This window comes from Prionailurus bengalensis, chromosome A2, assembly GCF_016509475.1.
Source record: "Prionailurus bengalensis isolate Pbe53 chromosome A2, Fcat_Pben_1.1_paternal_pri, whole genome shotgun sequence".
NCBI classification, from domain to species: domain Eukaryota; kingdom Metazoa; phylum Chordata; class Mammalia; order Carnivora; family Felidae; genus Prionailurus; species Prionailurus bengalensis.
In genome coordinates this window covers 25,746,385-25,770,931 of record NC_057348.1, presented here as the reverse complement: position 1 = coordinate 25,770,931, position 24,547 = coordinate 25,746,385, and the positions used below count along the sequence as shown (strand labels likewise).

The following is a 24,547-nucleotide window of genomic DNA, read 5'->3' as shown; positions in this document are numbered from 1 at the left end:
ATCCATGAGCATGGAATGTTTTTTCCATTTCTTGGTGTCTTCTTCAATTTCCTTCATAAGTTTTCCATAGTTTTCAGCATACAGATCTTTTCTATCTTTGGTTAGGTTTATTCCTGCATATTTCATGGTTCTTGGTGCAATTGTAAATGGGATTAATTTCTTGATTTCTCTTTCTGTTGCTTCATTATTGGTGTATAGAAATGCAACCGATTTCTGTACATTGATTTTGTACACTGCGCCTTTGCTTAATTCATGTATCAGTTCTAGCAGCCTTTTGGGGAAGTCTTTTGGGTTTTCCATGTAGGGTATCATGTTGGAGTCAGACATTTTTTAACTATAAATTTCAGAATTGATGGAGCTAAAAGAAGTTTAGACAGAACACTGGATAAAAGAACACTGCCAACACCAGAGCCAGATTATCCTCTAACTGTAAGTTTATGTTTTCTCTTTAAAAAGTTTGTCCTTATACAATTTTAATTCTTATTTACTTTAAGTCAATCTCAACATAACTAGTATTTTTAAGAGAATAATACGTACATTTAAATCACTTAGAATTTTTCTCCTTGATTTAATTATGTCTTATTTGTTTGCTTTTGACAGATGACCAGTGAAATTAAAAAGAAAGGAGTGAGTTCAATTTTTTATATTTCTTTTTTTGAAAATGTTCAAAGAAATTATTACAAAGTAGCTCCTTCTAAGACCACCTGCTAATAAGACCCATTCTAGAAGAGAAAAAATATTTAGAAACTGAGATTTTAATTTTCTGTAAAGGAACAAACATGTCATGGATGACAAATATGGGATTTAAGAATTATATTTTTGTTGCCATTTGTTATTTGAGAATTAGTTGTAAATGTTTTAGTTCCTATTTCAAAAAGTAGGAAAAAAATTAAAAATTGCAGTTATGAAGGAAATGCATTTCCCTTTTCATTGTTCTGATATTGATATAATGATGATTACTTATTGAGAATCCAGAGGGTACTAGACACATGGTAGGTGCTGGATTTTAAAAAATGGTACTGACTGCATGGGTGACAACATGGGCCTATGGTATAATTGGTGGAAGATGATAACATGTAAAATGTATTTAACAGCAAAGGATATGGAAACTTATGCAGCTGTCTACACAAAAGAGAAATTCATGCAGCATGTTCCCAGATGGGAGTACAGGCTTTCCAAGTCTCTTCAAGTTCCTGTTGGGGATGAAGGGCTCAGGATACCTTCCTGTATTGAGGATCTTTGGGAGAACCTAATTTTATCTACTCTAAGTTTTTTCTTTTCTTTTCTTTTCTTTTCTTTTCTTTTCTTTTCTTTTCTTTTCTTTTCTTTTCTTTTCTTTTCTCTCTTCTCTTCTAAATTTCCTTTCCTTTTCTTTCTTTCTTTCTTTCTTTCTTTCTTTCTTTCTTTCTTTCTTTCTTTCTTTCTTTCTTTCTTTCTTCCTCTATGGTCTTCTTCCTTCACTTTCTCCCTCCCAAATTTTCTGGAGACTTTGGCTCTGTATTTGCCTCTTTAATAGATACAAGAACTGATACAAAGCATTCATAAATATTTAACATGAGGTTGGGTGAATTGCAGAATGTACCTGTGTGTATGCACTTGGCATCCTCACTCTTTGTCCAGAGTTCTTGCCTTCTAGTGTCTTACAACCTAAAACAGGCAGCTGGGCATGACACAGTCTTTCATTCCTGAACCCACTGCTCTTGGTCATCTGGCATGTAGGAACTCCACCTCTTCATCATTAATGTCACCAGTGACCATGAATTGCCAAATCCAAGGGACATTTTTTTCAATACTGCTTTCACTAGACTTCTCACTGACTTTTCAAAAATGCTTTTACTTTTAAATAATTGGACACATGGATCCGTGGAATAAATGGCCTGGAAGTAGACCTATATGAGTACAGCCAGCTAATTTTGACAAAGTGCAAAAATTAATTCAACAGAAGAAGGATAGTGTTTTCAACAAATGGGGTGGAGCAATTGGACATCCATAAAAAAATAAAACAAATAAACAACAACAAAAAAAACCCCTCAAACCTCAGCCTAAATGTCACACCTTGTACAAAAATTACTAAAATTAGATCATAGATTTAAATGTAAAACATAAAACTAAACACTTTTAGGGGCACCTTTGTGGCTCAGTTGGTTAAGCGTCAGACTTTGGCTTAGGTCATGATCTCATGGTTTGGTTCGTGAGTTCAAGCCCCACATCAGGCTTGCTGCTGTCATGCAACTCTTGATCTCAGGGTTGTGAGTTTAAGCCCCACATTGGGTGTAGAGATTATTTAAATTTAGAAGCAAACCTGGAGCTAAGCAGAGTCTTCAGACTGACACAAAAAGCATAACCCATAAAAGAAAAAAAACCCAATAAATTGTATTTCATCAAAATTAAAAACTATTATTCAGTGAAAACCTTGTTTTTTAAATGTTTATTTATTTATTTTGAGAGAAAGAGAGGGAGTACAAGCAGGGGAGGGGCAGAGAGAGAAAGGGAGAGAGAGAATCCCAAGCAGGCGCCAAGCTGTCAGTGCAGAGCCCAATTCTGGGCTCTATCTCATGAACAATGAGATCATGGCCTGAGCTGAAATCAAGAGTTGAATGCTTAACTGACTGAGCCACCCAGGCACCCCTATTTTTTGTTTTACAATACTGTATTCCTTGGGTGCCTGTATGGCTCAGTCGGTTGAGCATCCCACTTTGGCTCAGGTCATGATTTCAGGGCTCACAGTTTCAAGCCCCGCATTGGGCTCTGAGCTGTCAGCTGGAGGCTGCTTTGGATTCTGTCTGTCTGTCTCTCTCAAAAATAAATAAACGTTAAAAAAAATTAAAAAAACCCACAATACTGTATTCCTATGCAGAGAGTCCCAACAAAGTTGGCATATTAAATTCATAGTACACTCTTAAATATTACAGATAACCTAATTGATTTCTATTGTATATTTAAGATTCTGATGAATCTGCATTTATATGTATTTTTTTTAACATTCATTTTTGACATACAGAGAGAGAGAGAGCATGAGCAGAGGAGGGGCAGAGAGAGAAAGAGAGGGAGACACAGAATCTGTAGCAGGCACCAGGCTCTGAGCTATCAGCACAGAGCCCGATGCAGGGCTCGAACTCACGAACTATGGGATCATGCCCTGAGCTGAAGTAGGATGCTTAACCAACTGAGCCACCCAGGAACCCCAACAATTATATGTATTTTAATACAGAAAACCTTAAACTCCAACCCTGGTTTGAGTGAAGAGTTAATGACAAGATTAGTTTTCTCAAGTGTAAAATGCAGATTTGGGGTGGGTGGGGAAACACCCTGATAATACTTTAAATTAATCAACTTGATTAATATTCTAAAATATTTGATAATACCTACGCATAATTTATTGCTACTATTTCCTGTCATTTTTGGCTATTTTATCAATTGTGACTTTGTACCTTTGTGCTGGGTGCATATTTACTAATTTTTGACTGTTTAATGGATTAATGCCAAATATTTCGATGTTTGAGTGGATAACGTGGGCATGCCCAGCTTCCCTAGCCCAGGCCTTACTCCCAATTTCCAATTATTATTCATTTAATAAATATATACTGAGTACTTGAAAAAATGGTTTCTTTGCAGCTCATACTTCCGAGTGTTTTTATTCTGAAAACATGTTATTTTTCAGAATACTTCTATTCCAAAAAAATGTTGTCTTGAAAAGACAGAGCACCGGAGTTACACTGATATACCTTTTAGAACATTTAGTTTTTTCTTATTACATTCTCAGTTCAACTATATTTATATGAAGCAATGTGTAGAAAGTAGTCCTATGGTGCCTATTCAGCAGGAATGGCTGGATCACATGTTAATGCTGATACCCGAGTCTTTAAAGGAAGGGAAAGAAAGAGAAAAACTTGTTGAAAGTCTCATAAATGAGGTGTCAAGTGACTTTGAAAAAAGCATGAAGAGATATCTGGGTAAGTAGCATTTCACAAATGCCAAGCTTCTTTTACTTTTGTTTCCCACCCCTTCAATCAAAAGTAGAAATATGAATAATGAATAATTTATATATTTAGCTGTATGTATTTCTTACATACTATTTTTATTTAAAGCTTTTATTTTGAGCTTATAATCTAGTCAAAATCTTTGTAATTTAAGGGAACTTTGTATAATTTTTTTTTCCTGTGCTTATTAGCTAAGGGCTTTTTCATTTTTCTCTTTGTCTTTATGGTTGTAGTTACACTGTTTACCGGATTGTAAAAAAAAAAAAGTATTAGTGTATTTAGAGAAATTTATTAGGGATTTAATATTGGAAATTTTATTGGCATAAGTTTTTTTTAATGTTTATTTATTTTGTGAGAGAAAGAGAGAGAGAGAGCATGCAAGCAGGGGAGGGGCAGAGAGAGAGAGAGAGAGAGAGAGAGGGAGAATCCCAAGCAACTCCATGCTGTCAGCACAGAGACTGATGCATAGCTCGATCTCAGGAACCATGAGGACGTGACCTCAGCCAAAATCAAGAGTCCGATGCTCAACTGACCAAGCCACCCAGGAACCCCTGGAATAAATTCTCTTAAGTGGCCTTTGAGTAGATAGAATGCAAAAAGCTGAAACTTAAAGCTTTACTGTATCTGAATTCACCCCTAAAGTAACACCTAAATAGTACCAACAACTTGATTTTTTTCAAATAAAGGATTTTTTTTCTCATACTCACTTTAATGCTCAATAAGCTATATTATCCAATATGAAAAGTTAGAAAGTTTGAGTAGGACTCGTGAGAGTTTTCAAGAAATATTAATACATGTATGTGTTTTAGTGAGGAGTGTTCTCGTGAAACCTCCGGTTAAATGGCTTGAAGATGAAGGAGGCCCTTTACCTGAATCCCCTATGTGAGTAAATTATTTTAAAAACAGTATTGCATCTAGGTTTAAAAAAATTTTTTTTTAATGTTTTTATTTATTTTTGAGACAGAGAGAGACAGAGCATGAGCAGGGGAAGGGCAGAGAGAGAGGGAGACAGAATCCGAAGCAGGCTCCAGGCTGTGAGCTGTCAGCACAGACCCTGACTCAGGGCTTGAACTCACGGACTGTGAGATCATGACCTGAGCTGAAGTTGGATGCTCAACCGACTGCACCACCCAGATGCCCCTGCATCTAGGTTTTGATAACAGGTTGAAAATAAGCTGATTTAACATTTAAGTCTAGAATTGTGAAGCTATTTTGAATACATCTGAAGAATAGCACTACTGCGGTGTATCCTTGCTCTGAACTTGTCTATTTGTTGCTTACACAATCAAGGGAATCTTTAAGGATGTATAGGTCAACTTGGCCTTAAGTAACCTCTGGTGTATACCAGACAGATTTCTTCCTCTCTTCCCAGTCCTGAGTTCGTTTATCCATACCCAGGGTAACTGAGCCAGAGCACAGTGGAAGTTAGCAGGGTACCTGGCCCATCAGTCTGTCCTCTCTGAAGATAATGCACTTTCTCTCTCACTCTCTCTCTCTCTTTTTAATGTTTATTTATTTATTTTGAGAGAGAGAGAGAGAGAGAGAGAGAGCGAGCCGCATGTGGGCAGGGGAGGGGCAGGGAGAGAGGAAGAGAGAATTCCAAGCAGGCTCCCTGTGGTCAGCAGAGAACCTGACTCGGGGCTCAATCCCACGAATGGTGAGATAATGACCTAAGCTGAAATCAAGAGTTGGGCGCCTAACCTACTGAGCCACCCAGGTGTGCCGATAATACACTTTCAAGATCTTGATGCCTTTTTATTACATGCGTAAAGCTTTGATCGCTGACCACATTTCCCAGTCTTCTTCTCGCTTTAATATTAATTCCATGTCATAACTATTATTTCTTAAAAGTTAGAGTATATTGTTTGAATTCTGCTTGATATGGTGTTTTGCTTTTCCAGAGGACTGGATTATTCTAAGCCTTGGCATTCTAGCTATGTGCAGACAAGAAGTCAAATATTAGCTAATTTGCACATTGTTCACCCAACTATGAAAATATTACTGGATCTTGGTTATACGACATTTTCCAATACGATTTTGCTAGATTTAACAGGAATTAGGTAAAAATCTCATATTTATTAACTAACATTTAAGATTTGAATATCTCATGCTTGAATCTTTATATTTTGACTGTAGACATTTTAAACTATGAATCTTGAGAACTTTTCTTTAGATTAAAATTTTCTTACTTTTTTCAACAATTATGTATTAGGACCAATATTTATCATTTGCTTTAAATCATTTTTATGCTTCTCATAAATAGAGCTAAAGGGCCAATTGATTGTGAATCACTAAAAAATGATCTGTCAATACAAGCTAGAAAGGCAGAAGAGAAGATAATGAACACATGGTATCCAAAGGTCATAAATCTTTTCACAAAGAAGGAGGCTCTAGAAGGCATCAGACCTGAAAAATGGGATGCATTTTATAACTGTGTTTCTACACTTATGTCAAATCAGGTAAATATATTTTATATATCTTAAATGATGATGCTATTATAATTAGTTTATTATTTTATTATATTTTAAGTTTTTATTTAAATTCTAGTTGGTTAACATACAATGTAATATTTAGTTTCAGATGTACAGTATAGTGATTCAACACTTCCATATAACACCCGGTGCTCATCACAAGTACATTCCTTAATCCCCATCACCTATTTCACCCATCCCCCACCCACATCCCCTCTGGTAACCATCATTTCTCTATAGTTAAGAGACTGTTTTTTGGTTTGCCTCTCTGTCTCTATATTTTTTCCCCCTTTACTCATTTGTTTCTTAAATTCCACATATGAGTGAAGTCATATGGTATCTGTCTTTCTCTGACTTACTTCACTTAGCATAATACTCTCTTGCTCCATCCATGTCATTGCAAATGGCAAGATTCATTCTCTTTTTTATGGCTGAATGATATTCCATTGCATGTCTATATACCATATCTTCTTTATCCATTCATCTATCTGTGGACACTTGGGCTGCTTCCATAATTTGGCTATTGTACATAATGCTGCTATAAACTTTGGGGTGCAGGTAACATTTTGAATTAGTAATTTTGTATTCTTTGGGTAAATACCTAGTAGTGCGATTGCCTAATTGTAGGGTAGTTCTATTTTTAACTTTTTAAACAAATTTTTATTTATTTATTTTATTGTTAACTTTTTGAGGAACCTCCATACTGTTTTTTAGAGTGGCTGCTCCTGTTTAAATTGCCATCAACAATGCAAGAAAATTCCCCTTTCTCCACATCCTCCCCAACACCTGTTGTTTCTTGTGTTTTTGATTTTAGCCATTCTGACAGGTGGGAGATGGTATCTCATCATGGTTTTGATTTGTGTTTCCCTGATGATGAGTGATGTTGAGCATCTTTTCATGTGGCTGTTAGCTATCTGTGTATCTTCTTTGGAAAAATGTCTATTTATGTCTTCTGCCCATTTCTTAATTGGATTATTCATTTTTTGGGTGCTAAATTTAAAACTGATGTTTTATTATTTTTTTAAGTATTTATTTCATTTTTGAGGGAAAGAGAGCACATAAGCGGGGAAGGGGCAGAGAGAGAAAGGGAGACAGAGAATCAAGCAGACTCCAGGCTCTGAGCTGTCAGTGTAGAGCCCGGCATGGGGCTCAAACTCACGAACTGTGAGATCATGACTTAAGGGGAAGTCAGATGCTTAACCAACTGAGCCACCCAGGTGTCCTTTAGTTTATTATTTTAAATAAAATTCTATTCAGACATAGTGCTAGGTAGTTATTTTGAAATAAGAAAAACATTTTTATCATAATTTTATTTAAATACGTTTAGCAAAAAAATGCTTCATTTCTGAAGCAAGATCTGAAGCAATCTAAAATGAAAGGAAATTCTAGAAGTATGTGTCAGTATTATGAGTGATAACTGGGCTCATGCTTAAAGGCTATCAACTAATTATCTATAGCTTTATTGGAGAATATTAACAAAAAGGACTATCCCAGTAAACATTTTTTTGAACATATGAAATTTCAAGTTGATTGATTCTCATGTTTTTCTTAGTAAAATCTTGGTTTGAAATTGAATTGATCATCTTTTTTACAGTATTTATTTATTTATTTATTTATTTATTTATTTATTTATTTATTTATTTTGAGAAAGAGAGAGAGAGAGAGAGAGAGAGAGAGAGAGAGAGAGTGTGTGTGTGTGTGTGTGTGTGTGTGTGTGTGAGCGGGGCTGGGGCAGAGAGAGGGGGAGAGAGAATCCTAAGCAGGTTCTATGCTGTCAGCACAGAGCCTGATTTGGGGGTTGATCTCATCACTGCAAGATCATGATCTGAGCTGATATCAAGAGTCAGACGCTTAACTGACTGAGCCACTTGAATTGATCATCTTTAAAGAGAATATTAATTCTCTCCTCAAATTTTTACTATTATAGAAATACAGTTCTACAAAAACAGTTCTGAATAAAAACTTTCCCTTTTGTAAAATATCCCCAAAGATTCCATGAATTTTGCAATGTATACTTTTTAAAAGAAATTTTTATTTATTTTGAGAGAGAGAGCACACCAGTGAGAGAGGGGCAGAGAGAGAATCCCAAGCAGGCTCCACACTCAGAGCAGAGCCCGATTTAAGGCTCCATCCCAGGGGCGCCTGGGTGGCTCAGTTGGTTAAGCGTCCGACTTCAGCTCAGGTCACGATCTCGCGGTCCGTGAGTTCGAGCCCCGCATTGGACTCTGGGCTGATGGCTCAGAGCCTGGAGCCTGCTTCCGATTCTGTGTCTCCCTCTCTCTCTGCCCCTCCCCCATTCATGCTCTGTCTCTCTCTGTCTCAAAAATAAATAAACATTAAAAAAAAAAAAAGGCTCTATCCCAGAACCATGAGATCATGACCATGACCTGAGCCAAAATCAAGAGTCAGACGCTTAACTGACTGAGCCATCCAGGTGCCCTGCAACACATCTTTAAAAGGACACATTTAATATCTAGTATATAACTCTGTAATTAATATACATGATGTACTTTCTGTCTTTATCCTCTTAAGAGGACTATGATTATTTGATAAGAAATAGAGATGAGGAACATTTTGAAGATCATTATATTTGTCCCCTTGACTAAATTTCAAATAGTTGATTCTACATAAGAATGCATTATTCATAGTTTGGTGACTTATTGTCCACATTTAAAAAAATTTTTTAATGTTTATTTATTTTTAAGAGAGAGAGAGAGAGAGAGAGAGAGAGCAAACAGTAGAGGGGCAGAGAGGGAGGGAGACACAGAATCTGAAGCAGGCTCCAGGCTCAAAGCTGTCAGCACAGAGCCCAACACAGGGCTTGAACTCATGAGCTGTGAGATCATCACCTGTTCCTAAGTCCGGTGCCACCCAGGTTCCCCTTATTGTGCATGTTTCTAATGTCCAGTGGCTTCACCCTCACCTGGTGATTTGCTGGAAATCCAACTCTCCGGGCTGGGGAGAAGCCCTAATTTGTAGTGTTTGCCAATTTCCTGGTGGAAATATTCCCACAGTGTAATTTTCAAGCATCCAAGGGTTTAGTAAGTGGCTCACAAAATTCTTGAATATTTAACTATCAACCTTAGCAGCTTGCTTTAGCATACTAACTGTCCCTCACCTCACGTGCATATCACCCCATGGCACCCTCATTCTCAGGTGTTGGGCCTCTCCTCCCCTTAATCTTCACTTTGTTTAGTTTTTCTGGAATGTTTTCTGTACCATGGAAAGAATTACTGAAGAATGTGGAAGATTCTGAGTTGCCATTTTAGGATTGTTGCCAGTCTATAAAAAAAAATCAAAGTTTGCATATATCATTCTACTTATTGTTTTATTTTTTTTATTTTTTTTTTCAACATTTTTTATTTATTTTTGGGACAGAGAGAGACAGAGCATGAATGGGGGAGGGGCAGAGAGAGAGGGAGACACAGAATCGGAAACAGGCTCCAGGCTCTGAGCCATCAGCTCAGAGCCTGACGCGGGGCTCGAACTCACGGACCGCGAGATCGTGACCTGGCTGAAGTCGGAGGCTTAACCGACTGCGCCACCCAGGCGCCCCTCTACTTATTGTTTTAGACTACACTTAGTAAGAACATACTGTGCTGAATGAAGATAATTTTGAGGACTAAATGAATTGATAGAATTAATTAATTGTAGGTAATATCTCACTGATTTTGAACAAAAGGTTAAAAGGTTAAAGGTTGAATTTGTACTTTCTAAAGTAATGCTAATTTACGACATCATGCAGCTAAAGGATTTCTTAAAGAGAACTGTAGAAGGATTTGTGAAGCTCTTTGACCAAGAAGATCAATGTGGACTGCCAATATTTAAGATGGAACTGACATTTGATGATGATAAAATGGAATTTTATCCTACCTTTCAAGACTTGGAAGATGTTGTTTTGGGTTTGGTAGAGCGAATAACTGAAGCTCTGCAGGTATTTCATCTTCCTTATCCATTGGGTTTCTTTATATGGGCCTCTTTCAGTATTTTATTATTTTATTTTAATTTTATTATTATTTTTTAATATTTATTTATTTGGGGGGAGAGTGCAAGCGAGGGAGGGGTAGAGAGACGGCACCATAGGATCCAAAGCAGGCTCTGCACTGACAGGCTGACAACAGCGACCCTGATGTGGGGCTCAAACTCATGAACCGCGAGATCATGACCTGAGCCGAAGTTGGACACTTCACCAACTGAAACGCCCAGGTGCCCCCTCTTTCAAAAATTTAAACTGAGTTGAAACTCTATAAAGTGGACGTGTACATAAAATGTTATAACTCTGTTTTATTTCCATCCTCCAAGTTATTTCAAGTTAGAAAGTGCTTTCTCTTTGGTAACATTTCCTGGATGGAAATGATGTTTTTCCTTCTTAGAACTTTTATTGTAGCTGTGAATTGGTATTTTTGTGCACATTTGATTCTCCCTGTGTAGTTGTGAGCTTCTTAAGGACAAGATCCACATCATGTTTGTTTTTTGTACATTCTAATATAATCACTTAGATATAGTTATTCAATAAATACTTGTTGAATGATAGAAAACTAATGCAAGTTTTTATATTAGATTAAAAATATACAACTCTAAATCATTATTTTTCATCAAGTTATCTTTTTTTGGACCGTTGAAATATGATAATAATGTTTAAAAATATAGTATAAGCTCTATGTATAGCCCAATTGCACAGATATTGGTTTCATAAATTGTCATTTTAATTTTTGTTAGAATGTCCAAACAGTTCCCTCTTGGCTCTCAGGAACTTCACCAGCTGTAAATCTGGACACAGAACTTCCTGAACATGTGTCACAATGGGCTGTTACTACACTGAAGGCAGCAGTACATCATAACTTAGAAGGTGCAAGAAAACATTATGAGACATATGGTATATATGACATATATTATTTTATCGTAAAATAATACCATTTTTATTTTTACTAGAAATTGGTCAGATATTTGGTTGTCTTGGGCTGTCATGAAAGAGCAGGAAGAACCAGAAGTGAGCATAGGCATGGCTTTTGGCAGAATCACAGATCCAACCCAACCTAAGAAACTTGAATTCTGTTGTCAAGTCTAATGGGTGAATGTTAACTGGAACAGGGTGATGAAGCAAAAAGATAGAGAGAAGAGATGTTGGAATAAGGAGAAAGCTAAACCAAGAGTTAAATCAAGATAATTTCGAAGAATAGTTTTGAAGAGACTGCAGCTCAGTTTTATAGTCTCCTCAAGTATGTATGGGGTCAGGATTGTTACTTGACATTCTGTTAATCAATGGCTTAACAGTACCTCTATATTATTGTAAGATCATTAGCATACACTATTATCTTTATTTTAAAATGTCATGTTTAACCTGGTTTGCTTGTTAGGTCTATTTTATTAATGTATGTTAATTCTCTATTAATAATATTTAATTGAATAGTCTACTCATTTCCCTGACCATATCAACAAAACACTTTATCTTTTTGAATGGGTCTTATTGTTGAGATTTAAATTAGGTTATTAATTTTCAGTTGAAAAATATAATTGGCTTCTTGATGGGTCTGCAGTTGAGCTGATAGAGACTTTCCAAGCAGAAGATCATACTTTTGATGAATACACAGAAGTAAGTGGTAATTCTGTTTTTCATGAGTGCCTTTGAATTTCTGTTTTAAAATTAGGGTGAATTTTTTTCCCTGTAAAGTAAATGCTTCAATTGAAGTTAATAGAATCTCTCATTCAGAACATCATTATAGTAAATTCATAGGTTCATTTCATAATTTATTATTTTATTTTATTTTATTTTAGAGAGAGAGAGAAAGTGGGGGAGAGGGGCAGAGGGAGAGAGAGAGATTCTTTTTTTTTTTTTTAATTTTTTTTTTTAACATTTATTTATTTTTGAGACAGAGAGAGACAGAGCATGAATGGGGGAGGGGCAGAGAGAGAGGGAGAGAGAGAGCAGGCTCCAGGCTCTGAGCCATCAGCCCTGAGCCCGACGCGGGGCTCGAACTCGCGGACCGCGAGATCGTGACCTGAGCTGAAGTCGGACGCTTAACCGACTGAGCCACCCAGGCGCCCGAGAGAGAGATTCTTAAGCAGGCTGCATGCTCAGTGCTGAGCCTCACATGGGGCTCAATCCCGTGACCCTGGGATCATGACGTGAGCCAAAATCAGGAGTCCGATGCTCAACCAACTGAGCCATCCAGGCTCTCCTCACCCATAATTTCTTTAGTCATTCATTAACTCATTCATTGCTTCAACAAAAATCTCTTCATCACATTCAGATACCTAGCAAGGTTTTGGTGATGTTAAGATAAATAATACACGCACGTTATCCTCAGGAGCTTATATTTGGCCTGGAAGTCAGACATAGGAATAACAACCATGATATGTACAGATAGGTGCTGGAATGGAGATGTGAACAAGGTGTTGTGGAAGCACAGAAGAGGGAGTGGTTGCATCTGCTTCGGAATATTGGTGACAGTTTCTTGAAGAAGTGAAAAATGAGCCAGGCTTTGAAGGAGATGTTTATAGGTACAGAGGAACTGTAGCATGACCAAGATAGGTGAAGAATAGGTAACATAGGAATGTAGTACACAGCAAATTTAGAAGATGAAGTTGGAAATGTAAGTGGGAGCCATGTGGGAAAAATTTTAGGGTATCTTTGCTCAACAATTTGTACTTTGTTTTGAAGTTTTCTAGCTGTGCAAGTAATATACTTGGATCTGATTTTTAAATGCTTTTTTATTTTTTTAAGTTTATAGGAAGATTTCTCAGTCTCGCCTCAGAAATAATGCTTTTGCCTCAGTGGGTTCATTTCCCTATGGTGCGTTTGGATTGTGAAGATTTGAAGACGGGTCTAACAAACAAAGCAAAAGCCTTTGCAAACATATTATTAAATGACATAGCTTCAAAACATAGAAAAGAAAATGAAAGGTAAGTAGAATTAATTGCTAAACTTGGAATTATAGGGTTAAAAGAAATATTTTGCTAATGATAACTCTTGTTTAAAAGGTTAAGGGGTGCCTGGATGGCTTATTCAGAAGAGCATGTGACTCTTGATCTAGGGGTTGTGAGTTTGAGACCCACACTGGGTGTAGAGATTACTAAAAAATAAGTAAGTAAATAAACTTAAAAAAATTAAAAACAAATTTTTAAATGTTTGTTTATTTTTGGGACAGAGCCAGACAGAGTGCTAGCGGGGGAGGGGCAGAGAGAGAGAAGGAGACACAGAATCCAAAACAGACTCCAGGCTCAGAGCTGTCAGCACAGAGTCTGATGCGGAGCTCAAATCCATGAACTGTAAAACCATGACCTGAGCCGAAGTCGGATGCCCAACCGTCTGAGCCATCCAGGTGCCTCAATTAAAAAAAATTTTTTTAAAGATTAAAATATAAGTTCTTACAATTTTTTCTTCACAGCTGCCTCCTAAGGACTTTCCCTTGTAGTCCCATTGGTCTGGTTTTTGTTTGTTTGATATGGTTTGAGAATTGTTTTGAGGAAACACAGGATTTTTTTTTTTTTTTAAGAAACTGAAATAAACTAGTGTTTGGATACAGGCTGCATGAAAACAGAAAAGACTATAAACTTTCAATGATATTGGGAAGATCTTGGATTGTTCCCGACCCCAATATTGTGGTCTTACCTAACTTATTTTTATCATCTGTAAAATAGAGACAGCAATACCTACTTTGCAGAGTGGTTGTAAAATTAGATTCATAAACTAGTGGCTTGCTAGTTGGATATGTCATGCAGACACTTTTTCCTTGTCTCATGCTGGGTTTCATTTTTTTAAACGTATTTTAATGTTTATTTATTTTTGAGAGAGAGAGAGAGAGAGAGAGAGAGAGAGAGAGAGAGAGAGAGAACAGGGGAGGAGCAGAGAGAGAGGAAGATACAGAATATGAAGCCGGCTCTAGGCTCCAAGCTGTCAGCACAGAGCTTGACGTGGGTCTCGAACTCATAAACTGCGAGATCATGACCTGAGCCCAAGTCAGACACTTAACTGACTGTGCCACCCTGGCACCCATGTTTAAACACATTTTAAAAAATTATTTTATTTTATTTTTATTTTTATTTTTTTAAAAAAATTTTTAACGTTTATTTATTATTGAGAGACAGACACAGAGCGTGAGCAGGGGAGGCGTAGAGAGAGGGGGAGACACAGAATCCGAAGCAGGCTCCAGGCTCTGAGCTGTCAGCACAGAGCCCGATGCAAGGCTCGAACTCACAAACCGTGAGATCATGACTTGAGCCGAAAGTAGATGCTTAACCGACTGAGCCACCCAGGAGCCCTGTATTTTATTTTATTTTTTGAGAGAGAGAGAGCAGGGGAGGAGCAGAGAGAGATGGGGACAGAGGATCTGAAGTGGGCTCCCCACTGACAGCAGTGAGCCCCATGTGGTGGTTGAACTCAAGAACTGCAAGGTTATGACCTGAGCCGAAGTCAGATTCTCGACTGAGCCATCCAGGTGCCCCTGTCTAAACACATTTTGAATTAGCTGTCAACATTTCAAAATGTTGACACACACACACACACACACACACACACACACACACACATACGCACGCACACACAATCCAGATCTTTTACTTTTCTTGAAAAGGTGGGAAGACTGTACCTTGTTGGGCCTGCAGTGGTAGGTGGAACTGAGAAGCAGTTTCCATTTTATATGGAATGTGTCCTTTGGTTTGTTCACCCACTGCTGAATCAACTCATCATCCAACTCATTTAATTCATCTGTTACCTGCCTGTCTCCAAAAGAATCTTAGTTTGTAACTTCTGTAAGGACTAAAACTAATACATGTAAAGCACCTAGCACAGTGCCTGGGACATGGCATTCAATCGATGTTAGCTAGTATGTTTATTTTCCCAGAAGCAATGTGAAAAAATCATGTGCTTTAGAGTCAGAAAGATCTAGATTTGAATCCTGGCTCTGTAATGAACTAGTTCTATAACTCCAGGCAAATTAGTTAATTTCCCTGAGCCTCAGTTTTCTGCTGTGCCAGCTGTGAAAAATAATACTTTCCCTGAAGGACTAATGTTAGGATCACAGATTACATTTTTTTAAATGTTTATTTTTGAGAGAGAGAGTGTGAGCATGAGGGGGCAAGGGGGAGGGGCAGAGAGAGAGGGAGACAGAGGATCTGAAGTGGGCTTTGTGCTGACAGCAGAGAGCCCAATGCAGGGCTTGAACTCACAAACCGTGGAATCATGACCTGAGCTCAAGTTGGATGCTTAACTGACTGAGCCACCCGGGAACCTCCACAGATTATGTTTGTAAAGCATCTGGCACTGTGCTTGGTGTAGAATAGTCTCCCAATGAAGGGAGCCATCACATCAATAAATGTTTTTAAGTAAACAAAAAGTATAAGCCTGTCAGGGACACCTGGGTGGCTTAGTCAGTCAGTTAAGTGTCCGTCTCAGTTTCAGCTAGGTCTGGATCTCACAGTTCATGGGCTGGAGCCCTGCCTTGGGCTTCTCTGTCTCCCTCTCTCTCTGCCCCTTCCCTGCTCTATCTCAAAAATAAATAAATAAATAAATAAATAAATAAATAAATAAACAAACAAACAAACTTAAAATTTGACTGTCAAAAAGTGAAGTATTGTCAGGCATGCTTTGTACAAAAGTACACTACACAAAAAGATATCAACAATGGCAAAGCATTCGTTTCTAACAATCCCATGGAATAAGAGCCACAACAATGCCTTAATCAAAAAATGATTTATGTTTAACATAACATTTTTTGGTATTTTTTTTTTTTATTTAAAAAAATTTTTTTTTTTCAACGTTTATTTACTTTTGGGACAGAGAGAGACAGAGTATGAATGGGGGAGGGGCAGAGAGAGAGGGAGACACAGAATCGGAAACAGGCTCCAGGCTCCGAGCCATCAGCCCAGAGCCTGACGTGGGGCTCGAACTCCCAGACCGCGCGATCGTGACCTGGCTGAAGTCGGACGCTTAACCAACTGCGCCACCCAGGCGCCCCGATTTTGGTATTTATTTTTGTGGTATCTGTGACTTTTCTGGAAAATTCTGTCACTTCCAACAAAATAACTGTATATTACTATAAACCCATGACATAAGAGCAGCTGAAAATTTGTCCAGTTTCCTCTATCTAGTTCATTCTTTCATTCTTTTCCATTTAAATTCCCTACTTGAGATAGATAACATCAAAAGGAGGAATGTGTGCCACTAGGTACAATTTATTAAATAAATAATCATTAAAGAATGCTTTTCTTACTCACTGTTTAGTTTAGCATCTGTTTGGGCCAATCATTTGCTCTCATTTTGTCTGCCTTTGTCTTTTGTGGTACTGTCTCACCCAAAGGGACACAGATTCTGCTCTAGCAAGGTGAAAGTGCCCTCGTAGGATCACCTGTCTTTTTGGCATTGTCCACTTTGTTGCATCCCTCCTAAATTTTTGAAAATCAAGAATGACATATTAAGCCCTACGTGATCTAATTACTGCTCACCTCTCCAGCTTCATAATGTCTCCTTCTTTGTATTCACATTGGCCTGCTTACCATTCCTAAGTACACTCTACATCACACTGCTTAGCTGGATGTTCAAGAGAGTTGAAGAGATCCATAGAAAAATTTTTTCTAATATACCATAGTTTCTACATAAAAATGTTATGTCAATTTCATAGATTTTTGTAGATGTATGATGTATACCAAGTTACATCAGCTAAGTTGTCCTTAAATGTTTCAAGACGTCTTAGTGATTTAATATTTTGAGGCTATCACGGTTCATATTTTGTAATATTTATGACACATATATCAAATATGATATAGCATTAATTACTGTAACCATAGTAAAGCAGAGCATTGTGTCAGTATCTGCAGTGATTTTGAAGCAATTAAAGAGCATGCATTAAAAGTCCCTGAGACAACAGAAGAGATGATGGATCTGATATCTTATGTAGAAAAAGCCCGGACTATAGGGATTCAAGAGTTGATTTTACGGATCAAGGTAAGAATCTTTTAATTACAATATTTTATTTATTTATTTATTTATTTATTTATTTATTTATTTATTTAATTTTAATGTTTATTTTTAAGAGAGATAGAGTATGGGGGTGGGGTGGGCAGAGAGAGAGGGAGACACAGAATCCGAAGCAGGCTCTGGGCTCTCAGCTGTCAGCACAGAGCCTGATGCAGGGTTTGAACCCACCGACTGTGAGATTGTGACCTGAGCTAAAGTCGGACATTTAACCAACTGAACTACCCAGGCACCCCTCTAGTTGTGTTTTCTTAGGCTCCTCTGGGCTCGGATAGTTTCTCAGATTTGTTTTGTTTTGTTTTGTTTTGCTCTTTAATGGCCTTGACAGTGTTGAGAAGTACAGGTCAGGTATATCATAGGATGGCCCTCTGTTGGAATTCATCTGATGTTTTTCTCTTGACTAGACTGAGGTAGTGGGCTTTTGGAAAGAGAATCACAAAGGTTAAGTGTACACACATCATCACATCGTATCAAGGGTACATATTATCAACATGACTTATCACTATTAATGTTGACCTTGACCACTAGTCTTAAGTAGTGTTTATCAAGTCTCTCCACCCTTTTCTCCCCCTTCCTGTGATGTCCTCTCTGGAAGGAAGTCACTATATGCAACCCACACTTCAGAATTGGGGAGTTATGCTCTCCTCCTTTACCATGGAGTAGCTACATAATTTATTTGGATTTCTTCTGCATGAGAGATTTGTCTGCTTTTCCACTTATTAATTTATTCAATTACTTATTCATATCACTATGAACTAAGGGATATTTATTTTCTACTTAGGGCTATAATATAAATTTATTGTTATGTATCCCTTAATATCTATTGCTACATTTTTTCTTAATTTTTGAGGTTTCTTTTTTCTTTAAAAACTTTAACTTCAAAAATGTTACATATGTTTTATTTCCCTTCTTTATCTTAATAGTTGAGATTCTTTTGGGATGTCTACATAAACCATCATATAAATTGCAAATAATGGGAGTTTTGGTTCTGTCCTCATAAACATTACACATTTCCAAAATCTTGTTTATTTTCTTTGCTACGATGGACTGACTAGGACTCTAGTACAGTAATCACTTGATCCCAACCTCAAAGGGGGAGCTTTCAATATTTCACTATTAAGTATGACATTTGGTGTGTGTGTGTTTCTTTAATAGGTACCTTTATCGGATGAGTATCCGCTCTTCTATTAGGTGCTATTTATTTGTTTATTTTGAGCTCCCCCCCTTTTTAAAAAAAAAATTGAGATATAGTTGACACACAATGTCACATCAGTTTCAAGTTTACAACATAGTGATTCGACAACTCTGTACCTTATGCTGTGCTCACAAATGTAGTTACCATATTTGCACAATACAGCACTATTACAATACCATTGACTATATTCCCTATTCTGTACCTTTTATCTCCGTAACATATTCATTCCATAACTGGAGGCTGTACCTTTCAGGTTTTTTTTTTTATATTATAAATGGATATTGAATTTTATCAAATCCTTTCTTTTTTGCATCTATGCTTTTTCTCCTTTAATCTATTAATATAGTTAATTGCATAGATGAAGTTTTGAAAGTTATATTTCTACATGCAATATAATATGCATTGTACACATTATATACATATTATATACATATATACTATATATGTCATACCAAAAACTTGTAAATTAGATCTGTAAATTTGAGTCTGTATTTTAATTCTTTTTTTTCAATATGTGAAATTTATTGTCAAATTGGTTTCCATACAACACCCAGTGCTCATCCCAAAAGGTGCCCTCCTCAATATGTATTTTAATTCTTAAAAATTACAGCACTGCATATGAATCAATGAAAGCGATAGGAGGTAAAGGTCCTCAATTTATCCATTCATGTCAATCTACTGGTTTAAAGGTTATTTTTCCCCTTTGCAAAGAGGAAAAATATGTAAGAAAAACATGTACTTACTATGGGAAACAGGATCTGACTTTCACCCCAAACTCTTCCTGGACAATTGCTGTATGTCAGTGGTAGGCAAGAAAGGTGATAATGTCATTGAAGATACAAAACAAAACAAAAATGCTAAAATCTATGTCACCAAAGATTCAAAAATAAATACATAATAATAAAAAATATAAAATTCATTTAAAAAATTTAAGTCTTTATTTTTTGAGAGAGAGAGAGAGAGAGAGAGTCAGGGAGTTTGAGTGGGGGAGGAACAGAGAGAGAGGGAGACACAGAATCTGAAGCAGGCTCCAGGCTCTGAGCTGTCAGCACAGAGCCCAACATGGGGCTCAAACCCACGAACCATGAGATCATGACCTGAGCTGAAGTCAGACACTTCACCAACTGAGCCACTCAGGCACCCCAAAAATACAAAATTCTTTGAAATCAAAAGTTGAAAGTGTCAAACAAAAGCTGCATATTTGATCACCTTTTTCAGTCATGCACAAGGAGGACCAAGAGTACCTTTATGGTTAGTCAACTTCAAGATGAAACCTTTAGAGGCACCTGGGTGGCTCAGTTGGTGAAGTGTCTGACTTCAGCTCAGGTCATGATCTCACAATTGGTGGTTTCGAGCCACACATTGGGCTCTGTACTGACAGCTCAGAGCCTGGAGCCTGCTACGGATTCTGTGCCTCCCTTGCTCTCTGCCCCTCCCCCACTCACACAGTCTTTCTCTCTTTCAAAAATATATAAACATTAAAAAAATTTTTTTAAAGATAAAACCTTTAAAATGCTTTATTTCCAGCATAGAAGTCTACAGCTGTGTGGTGTGAAGCAAGTAAATAATCCTACAGCTACTGAAATACCCATGTGATTTGGGTAATATGAAATATCAGTTAATAATCTGAGTCAAATTGAAATTTGAAAGAGTATTAGAAATTGTTGGTTCTTTTCTTTTCCCTAATGTGTTTATTTCCTATATGGTGTATTATACTTGGAGTTTCTTTTGTAGGAATCCAAACGCCGAATGAGTTACTTTTTAGATGTTTTCCTATTTCCTCCAGAAGACTTAGCTTTAAATTCAACTGTCCTTATGTGGCCTTGGAAAATTAATCCCATCTTTGATGAAAATGATGAGGTGAATATATTTTTCAGTATGTACTTTTGTATTCTGACGTTTTAAGCACATTTATTTAATCTACCTTTAAAAAGTAACTTCGTGTGTCAATATGAGTTTGGGGCCAGCAACGTTTATGGTCCTGCAGGCTTAGGACAGGATGTTAGGCTTAATACAGGGTCTGGTAGAAGTGGGACTGACATTAAAGAGGTCAGAACTACTTGACAGCAGCTACCATGTCCCTCTGGCCTCACTGTAGCTCCAGGCACTCCATCCCATTGCTTGGAAGGAAAGAGCTGCTTGTTAGTGACTGAGGACGACACACTAGGGAGACATTTGGGTTCCCCAACTCTGGACCAAGGAAGCGTTTTTCAGGTTTGTAATGGCCTGGAACTCTTCCAGTTGGCCACAGTCAGATTGGGCCTATGCTGAGTCTGTGGTTCGGCTCTTGGCGATTCTTGGGCCAAGAGTTTAAATACAGTCCCAGGTATGAGCTGTGGCAGAAACAGGGCTGAAACCTTCCCGGCTTCTGTCCTCTGCTCACAGCACCGCCATCCCAACTAGCCTTTCTGCACTTCCTCTTTTGCCATGACTGTCCAAAACCAACACCTGCCCAGTGCCGTGATGCTGAGGGCGGATGGTGGGTTGGGGCCAGAGTTGCCATTTCTGCTGTCAAGATTTCAGAGTCCGTCATTCTGTTTCAGATGAGAGGTCCTGGGAGATGATTAGACAGCTGGAAACATCGACCCGACTATTATTGTGTAAAAACTGTGCATAATTCTCAATGTATATTTATAAATTTCTATTTTTTATAACTTTGGGAGACTTCTTGGAGGGAAAAAGTAGTAAGCAGAGCCAGATTAAGAATGTGATTTATGGGGTGCCTGGGTGGCGCAGTCAGTTAAGCGTCCGACTTCGGCTCGGGTCATGATCTCACGGTCCATGAGTTTGAGCCCCGCGTCGGGCTCTGGGCTGATGGCTCAGAGCCTGGAGCCTGTTTCCGATTCTGTGTCTCCCTCTCTCTCTGCCCCTCCCCCGTTCATGCTCTGTCTCTCTCTGTCCCAAAAATAAATAAACGTTGACAAAAAAAAAAAAGAATGTGATTTATGAGCTCTAAAGGTCATATATAAAAGGTCCTAATAAAAACTTTGCAAATGAAACAGAAAAAAAAAAGAGGTCAGAACTATTGTAAGTTGATAATAATAATAATAGTAAGCACTGCCTTAAGTGCTTTGCATTTAGTAACTCATTTAATACTCGCAAAAATCCCAGGTGTTTCTAATTCCCCATTTCATAGATGAGAAAAATGAGTCTCAGAGAAGTTAAGTAACTTGCCCAGTATCAGACTGAGTATACTTTAGATTTTGGAAAAGCTCTAGTGTAAAGCAGTCTCTCCTATGGTGGGAAGTGAGATGGTGTAGTAATAAAAAGCATGGACTTCAGTCACATAAACCCAAGTTCTAATGCAGATCTTGACTTTTATGACTTTGTGACGTTGGGCATACCTCTTGATTTCTATAAGTCTAAATGTCTTCATCTCTGAAGTAATAAGAATAATAACAATAACTGTGCTAATATAAGTAACGTGTTGAATAGTTCTTGACACACGGGATCTATCTGTTAAATAAAGTATCTAATGAATATGTAAGAATTGTTACCATCACTCAGAAAGCTAGGGAAAATTTTCTGTGTGGTTTATTATTATTTGCATTTTTATACTGGTCGGTGTTTCATTCTTGTACTCATTTTTACTTCTGTGGTGGTTTTTATTACTACAAAAAGCGTTCAGATTTCTGATTTGATAAATTTCCTTTGTAACAAAATAATTAACCTGATTAAATTGTCTCTTAAAAAGCTTATTGAGAATGCAAAACATGAAAAAGAAAATGAGCTGATAGCCAAGAGAGAGAAAGTGATTTTGGAAATAGAAAAGGAATCACGCCGCATGGAAGAGTTTACAGAATTTGCAGAACTGGACCGCATGCAACAGGTGTGATGAACACAGAAGACGGTAGCTATGACAAGCCTGTAGATTAATACACGACATGTTTGCATACATTTAAAAACATGAAAAACATATGCTTACTCTGGCAAACAAGGTCTGACTCTTAGGCCTGAGCTGGTACTATTCATGTATCTTTCTTGTGACTTAGTTTTCTATCTGTAAAATAGACAGACCCATACATTTTGCTCTGTACTCTATACCATAGTTCTGTTGTGAAGTTGATATTTAAAGCCTTAATATAAATGCAAGAACACAGCCCATGCAGTGTCGTATAATCTTATTTTAATAACGTTACTTGGATATTTCTTGAGATAAACAATTATTTGCTTTCAGTATGTGACAGATGTAAGGCAACTACAGAAACGTATTCAGGAGTCTGAAGAAGCAGTTCAGTTTATTAATAAGGAAGAGGAACTTTTCAAATGGGAATTGACAAAATATCCTGAACTGGATAAATTAAAAGTGAACATTGAGCCCTATCAGAAGTTTTTTAATTTTGTTCTCAAGTGGCAGCGAACAGAAAAACGGTAATTTTTGTTAGTGTAATAAAAATTAAGCAAATCTGGGGCACCTGGGTGGCTCAGTCAGTTGAGCATCCGACTTCAGCTCAGGTCATGATCTCATGGTTCATGGGTTCAAGCCCCGCATCAGGCTCTGTGCTGACAGCTCAGAGCCTGGAGTCTGCTTTGGATTCTGTGTCTCCCTCTCTCTCTGCCCCTCCCCTGCTAGTACTCTCTCGAAAGTAAATAAACATTTTTTGTAAAATTAAGCAAATGATATGGAAGGACTTGTAAAATGTTGCAGTGATATTTGATGTTGTTGTTGGTTAAGTGTTTGAAAGTAGGACATATTCATCCATTTGAAAGAGAACCAAGTGTCACACAGAAGTGTCAACCATTGCTAAGGTAGCACCTACCCTTACCAATATAATATGTAAAGTGTCACTTGGGTTTTCCAGAACTGATTCACTTTTTTATGCAATTAATGAATTTGACTAATATTTTTGGAGTCAAATCTGCATTTTGTTTGGTTACCCTTAGTCATCCATTTACAGTCTGATAGGTATTGTAGCACATGCAGCGTGGCTGAGATGATGGTGTTAATCTTCTCTCTCTACCATCAGCTCTACCTGTGTGATTAAGAAAAACGTAACTTCTCTTGCCCACAGTTGTTTCTCTTATGAGAGTCGAGCCTAAAGATTATCTAAGTCCCCCTTTACACTCCAGACATTTCTGAGTTTAGTATTTTTTCTTTCAATCCAGGTGGATGGATGGAGGCTTTTTGGACCTCAATGGGGAAAACATGGAAGCTGATGTAGATGAATTTTCCCGAGAAGTTTTTAAGACACTGAAATTTTTCCAAATGAAGCATAAGAAAGAATTGCAAGAAAAAAGAAAGGCAGCAAAAAAGCGGTCTCTGGGAGAGGACAAACTGGAAGAAGAACCGAAAGAGAATCCTACTATTATTATGTGCTCCACAGTAATGGAGCAGATTAAAGTTTTTAAGGTATGAACACATTTAATGACATTTTAGAAAGTCCTGGCCAGAGCTGTTCACATCATCCAGTGCTAATGAAGAGAAATAGAACGATTTGGAAAGCAAAACCAAAGCTGAATCTGGAAAACTTGATCTATTACTAATCTATTAGTAGATCTATTACTTGATCTATTACTAAATCCATGCTTCATTCTTCCCCAGTAAAGTCATTGAAAGCAATCCTTTCATAGAACTATGCGTGGCAAATAGAAAAGACTAGAATGACTAACTACAATGATATAAAGAGGGTAAAAAATTACTAGAGCAGACCAGTCAGCCTATCTAAGGGCAACAGCACAGGATAGCAGTTAGTTGGGGGAATTTTAAAGTCATACCACTTATGTTTGTATCACAATTTCACACTTGCTAGTAGCATATCTTAGGCAAGGTATTTAGCCTCCCGTGCTTCAAGTTGTGTTTTTAAAAAAATGTTTATTTATTTATTTTGAAGGCAGGGGGCAAGGGGCCCCTTGCAGAGAGAGAGAGAAGAGAGAAGGAGAGAGGGAGAGAGAAAGAATCCCAAGCAGGCTCCACATACCCAACAAAGAG

The 24,547-nt window shown here is 37.5% G+C and overlaps 1 protein-coding gene across 1 annotated transcript in view; it reads left to right on the top strand.

Moving 5' to 3' along the window:
* DNAH12 (dynein axonemal heavy chain 12) overlaps positions 1–24,547 on the top strand; it is a 219,686-nt gene that overhangs the window by 18,305 nt on the left and 176,834 nt on the right. Inside the window, exons 3-17 of the mRNA XM_043587710.1 lie at positions 348–429; positions 601–627; positions 3,764–3,953; positions 4,790–4,862; positions 5,882–6,040; positions 6,244–6,439; positions 10,197–10,385; positions 11,171–11,327; positions 11,953–12,044; positions 13,176–13,354; positions 17,258–17,393; positions 20,353–20,478; positions 22,313–22,447; positions 22,796–22,989; positions 23,725–23,968. Of these exons, the coding sequence (XP_043443645.1) occupies positions 348–429; positions 601–627; positions 3,764–3,953; positions 4,790–4,862; positions 5,882–6,040; positions 6,244–6,439; positions 10,197–10,385; positions 11,171–11,327; positions 11,953–12,044; positions 13,176–13,354; positions 17,258–17,393; positions 20,353–20,478; positions 22,313–22,447; positions 22,796–22,989; positions 23,725–23,968 (2,179 nt within the window). The remainder of the gene's footprint in view (positions 1–347; positions 430–600; positions 628–3,763; positions 3,954–4,789; positions 4,863–5,881; positions 6,041–6,243; positions 6,440–10,196; positions 10,386–11,170; positions 11,328–11,952; positions 12,045–13,175; positions 13,355–17,257; positions 17,394–20,352; positions 20,479–22,312; positions 22,448–22,795; positions 22,990–23,724; positions 23,969–24,547) is intronic.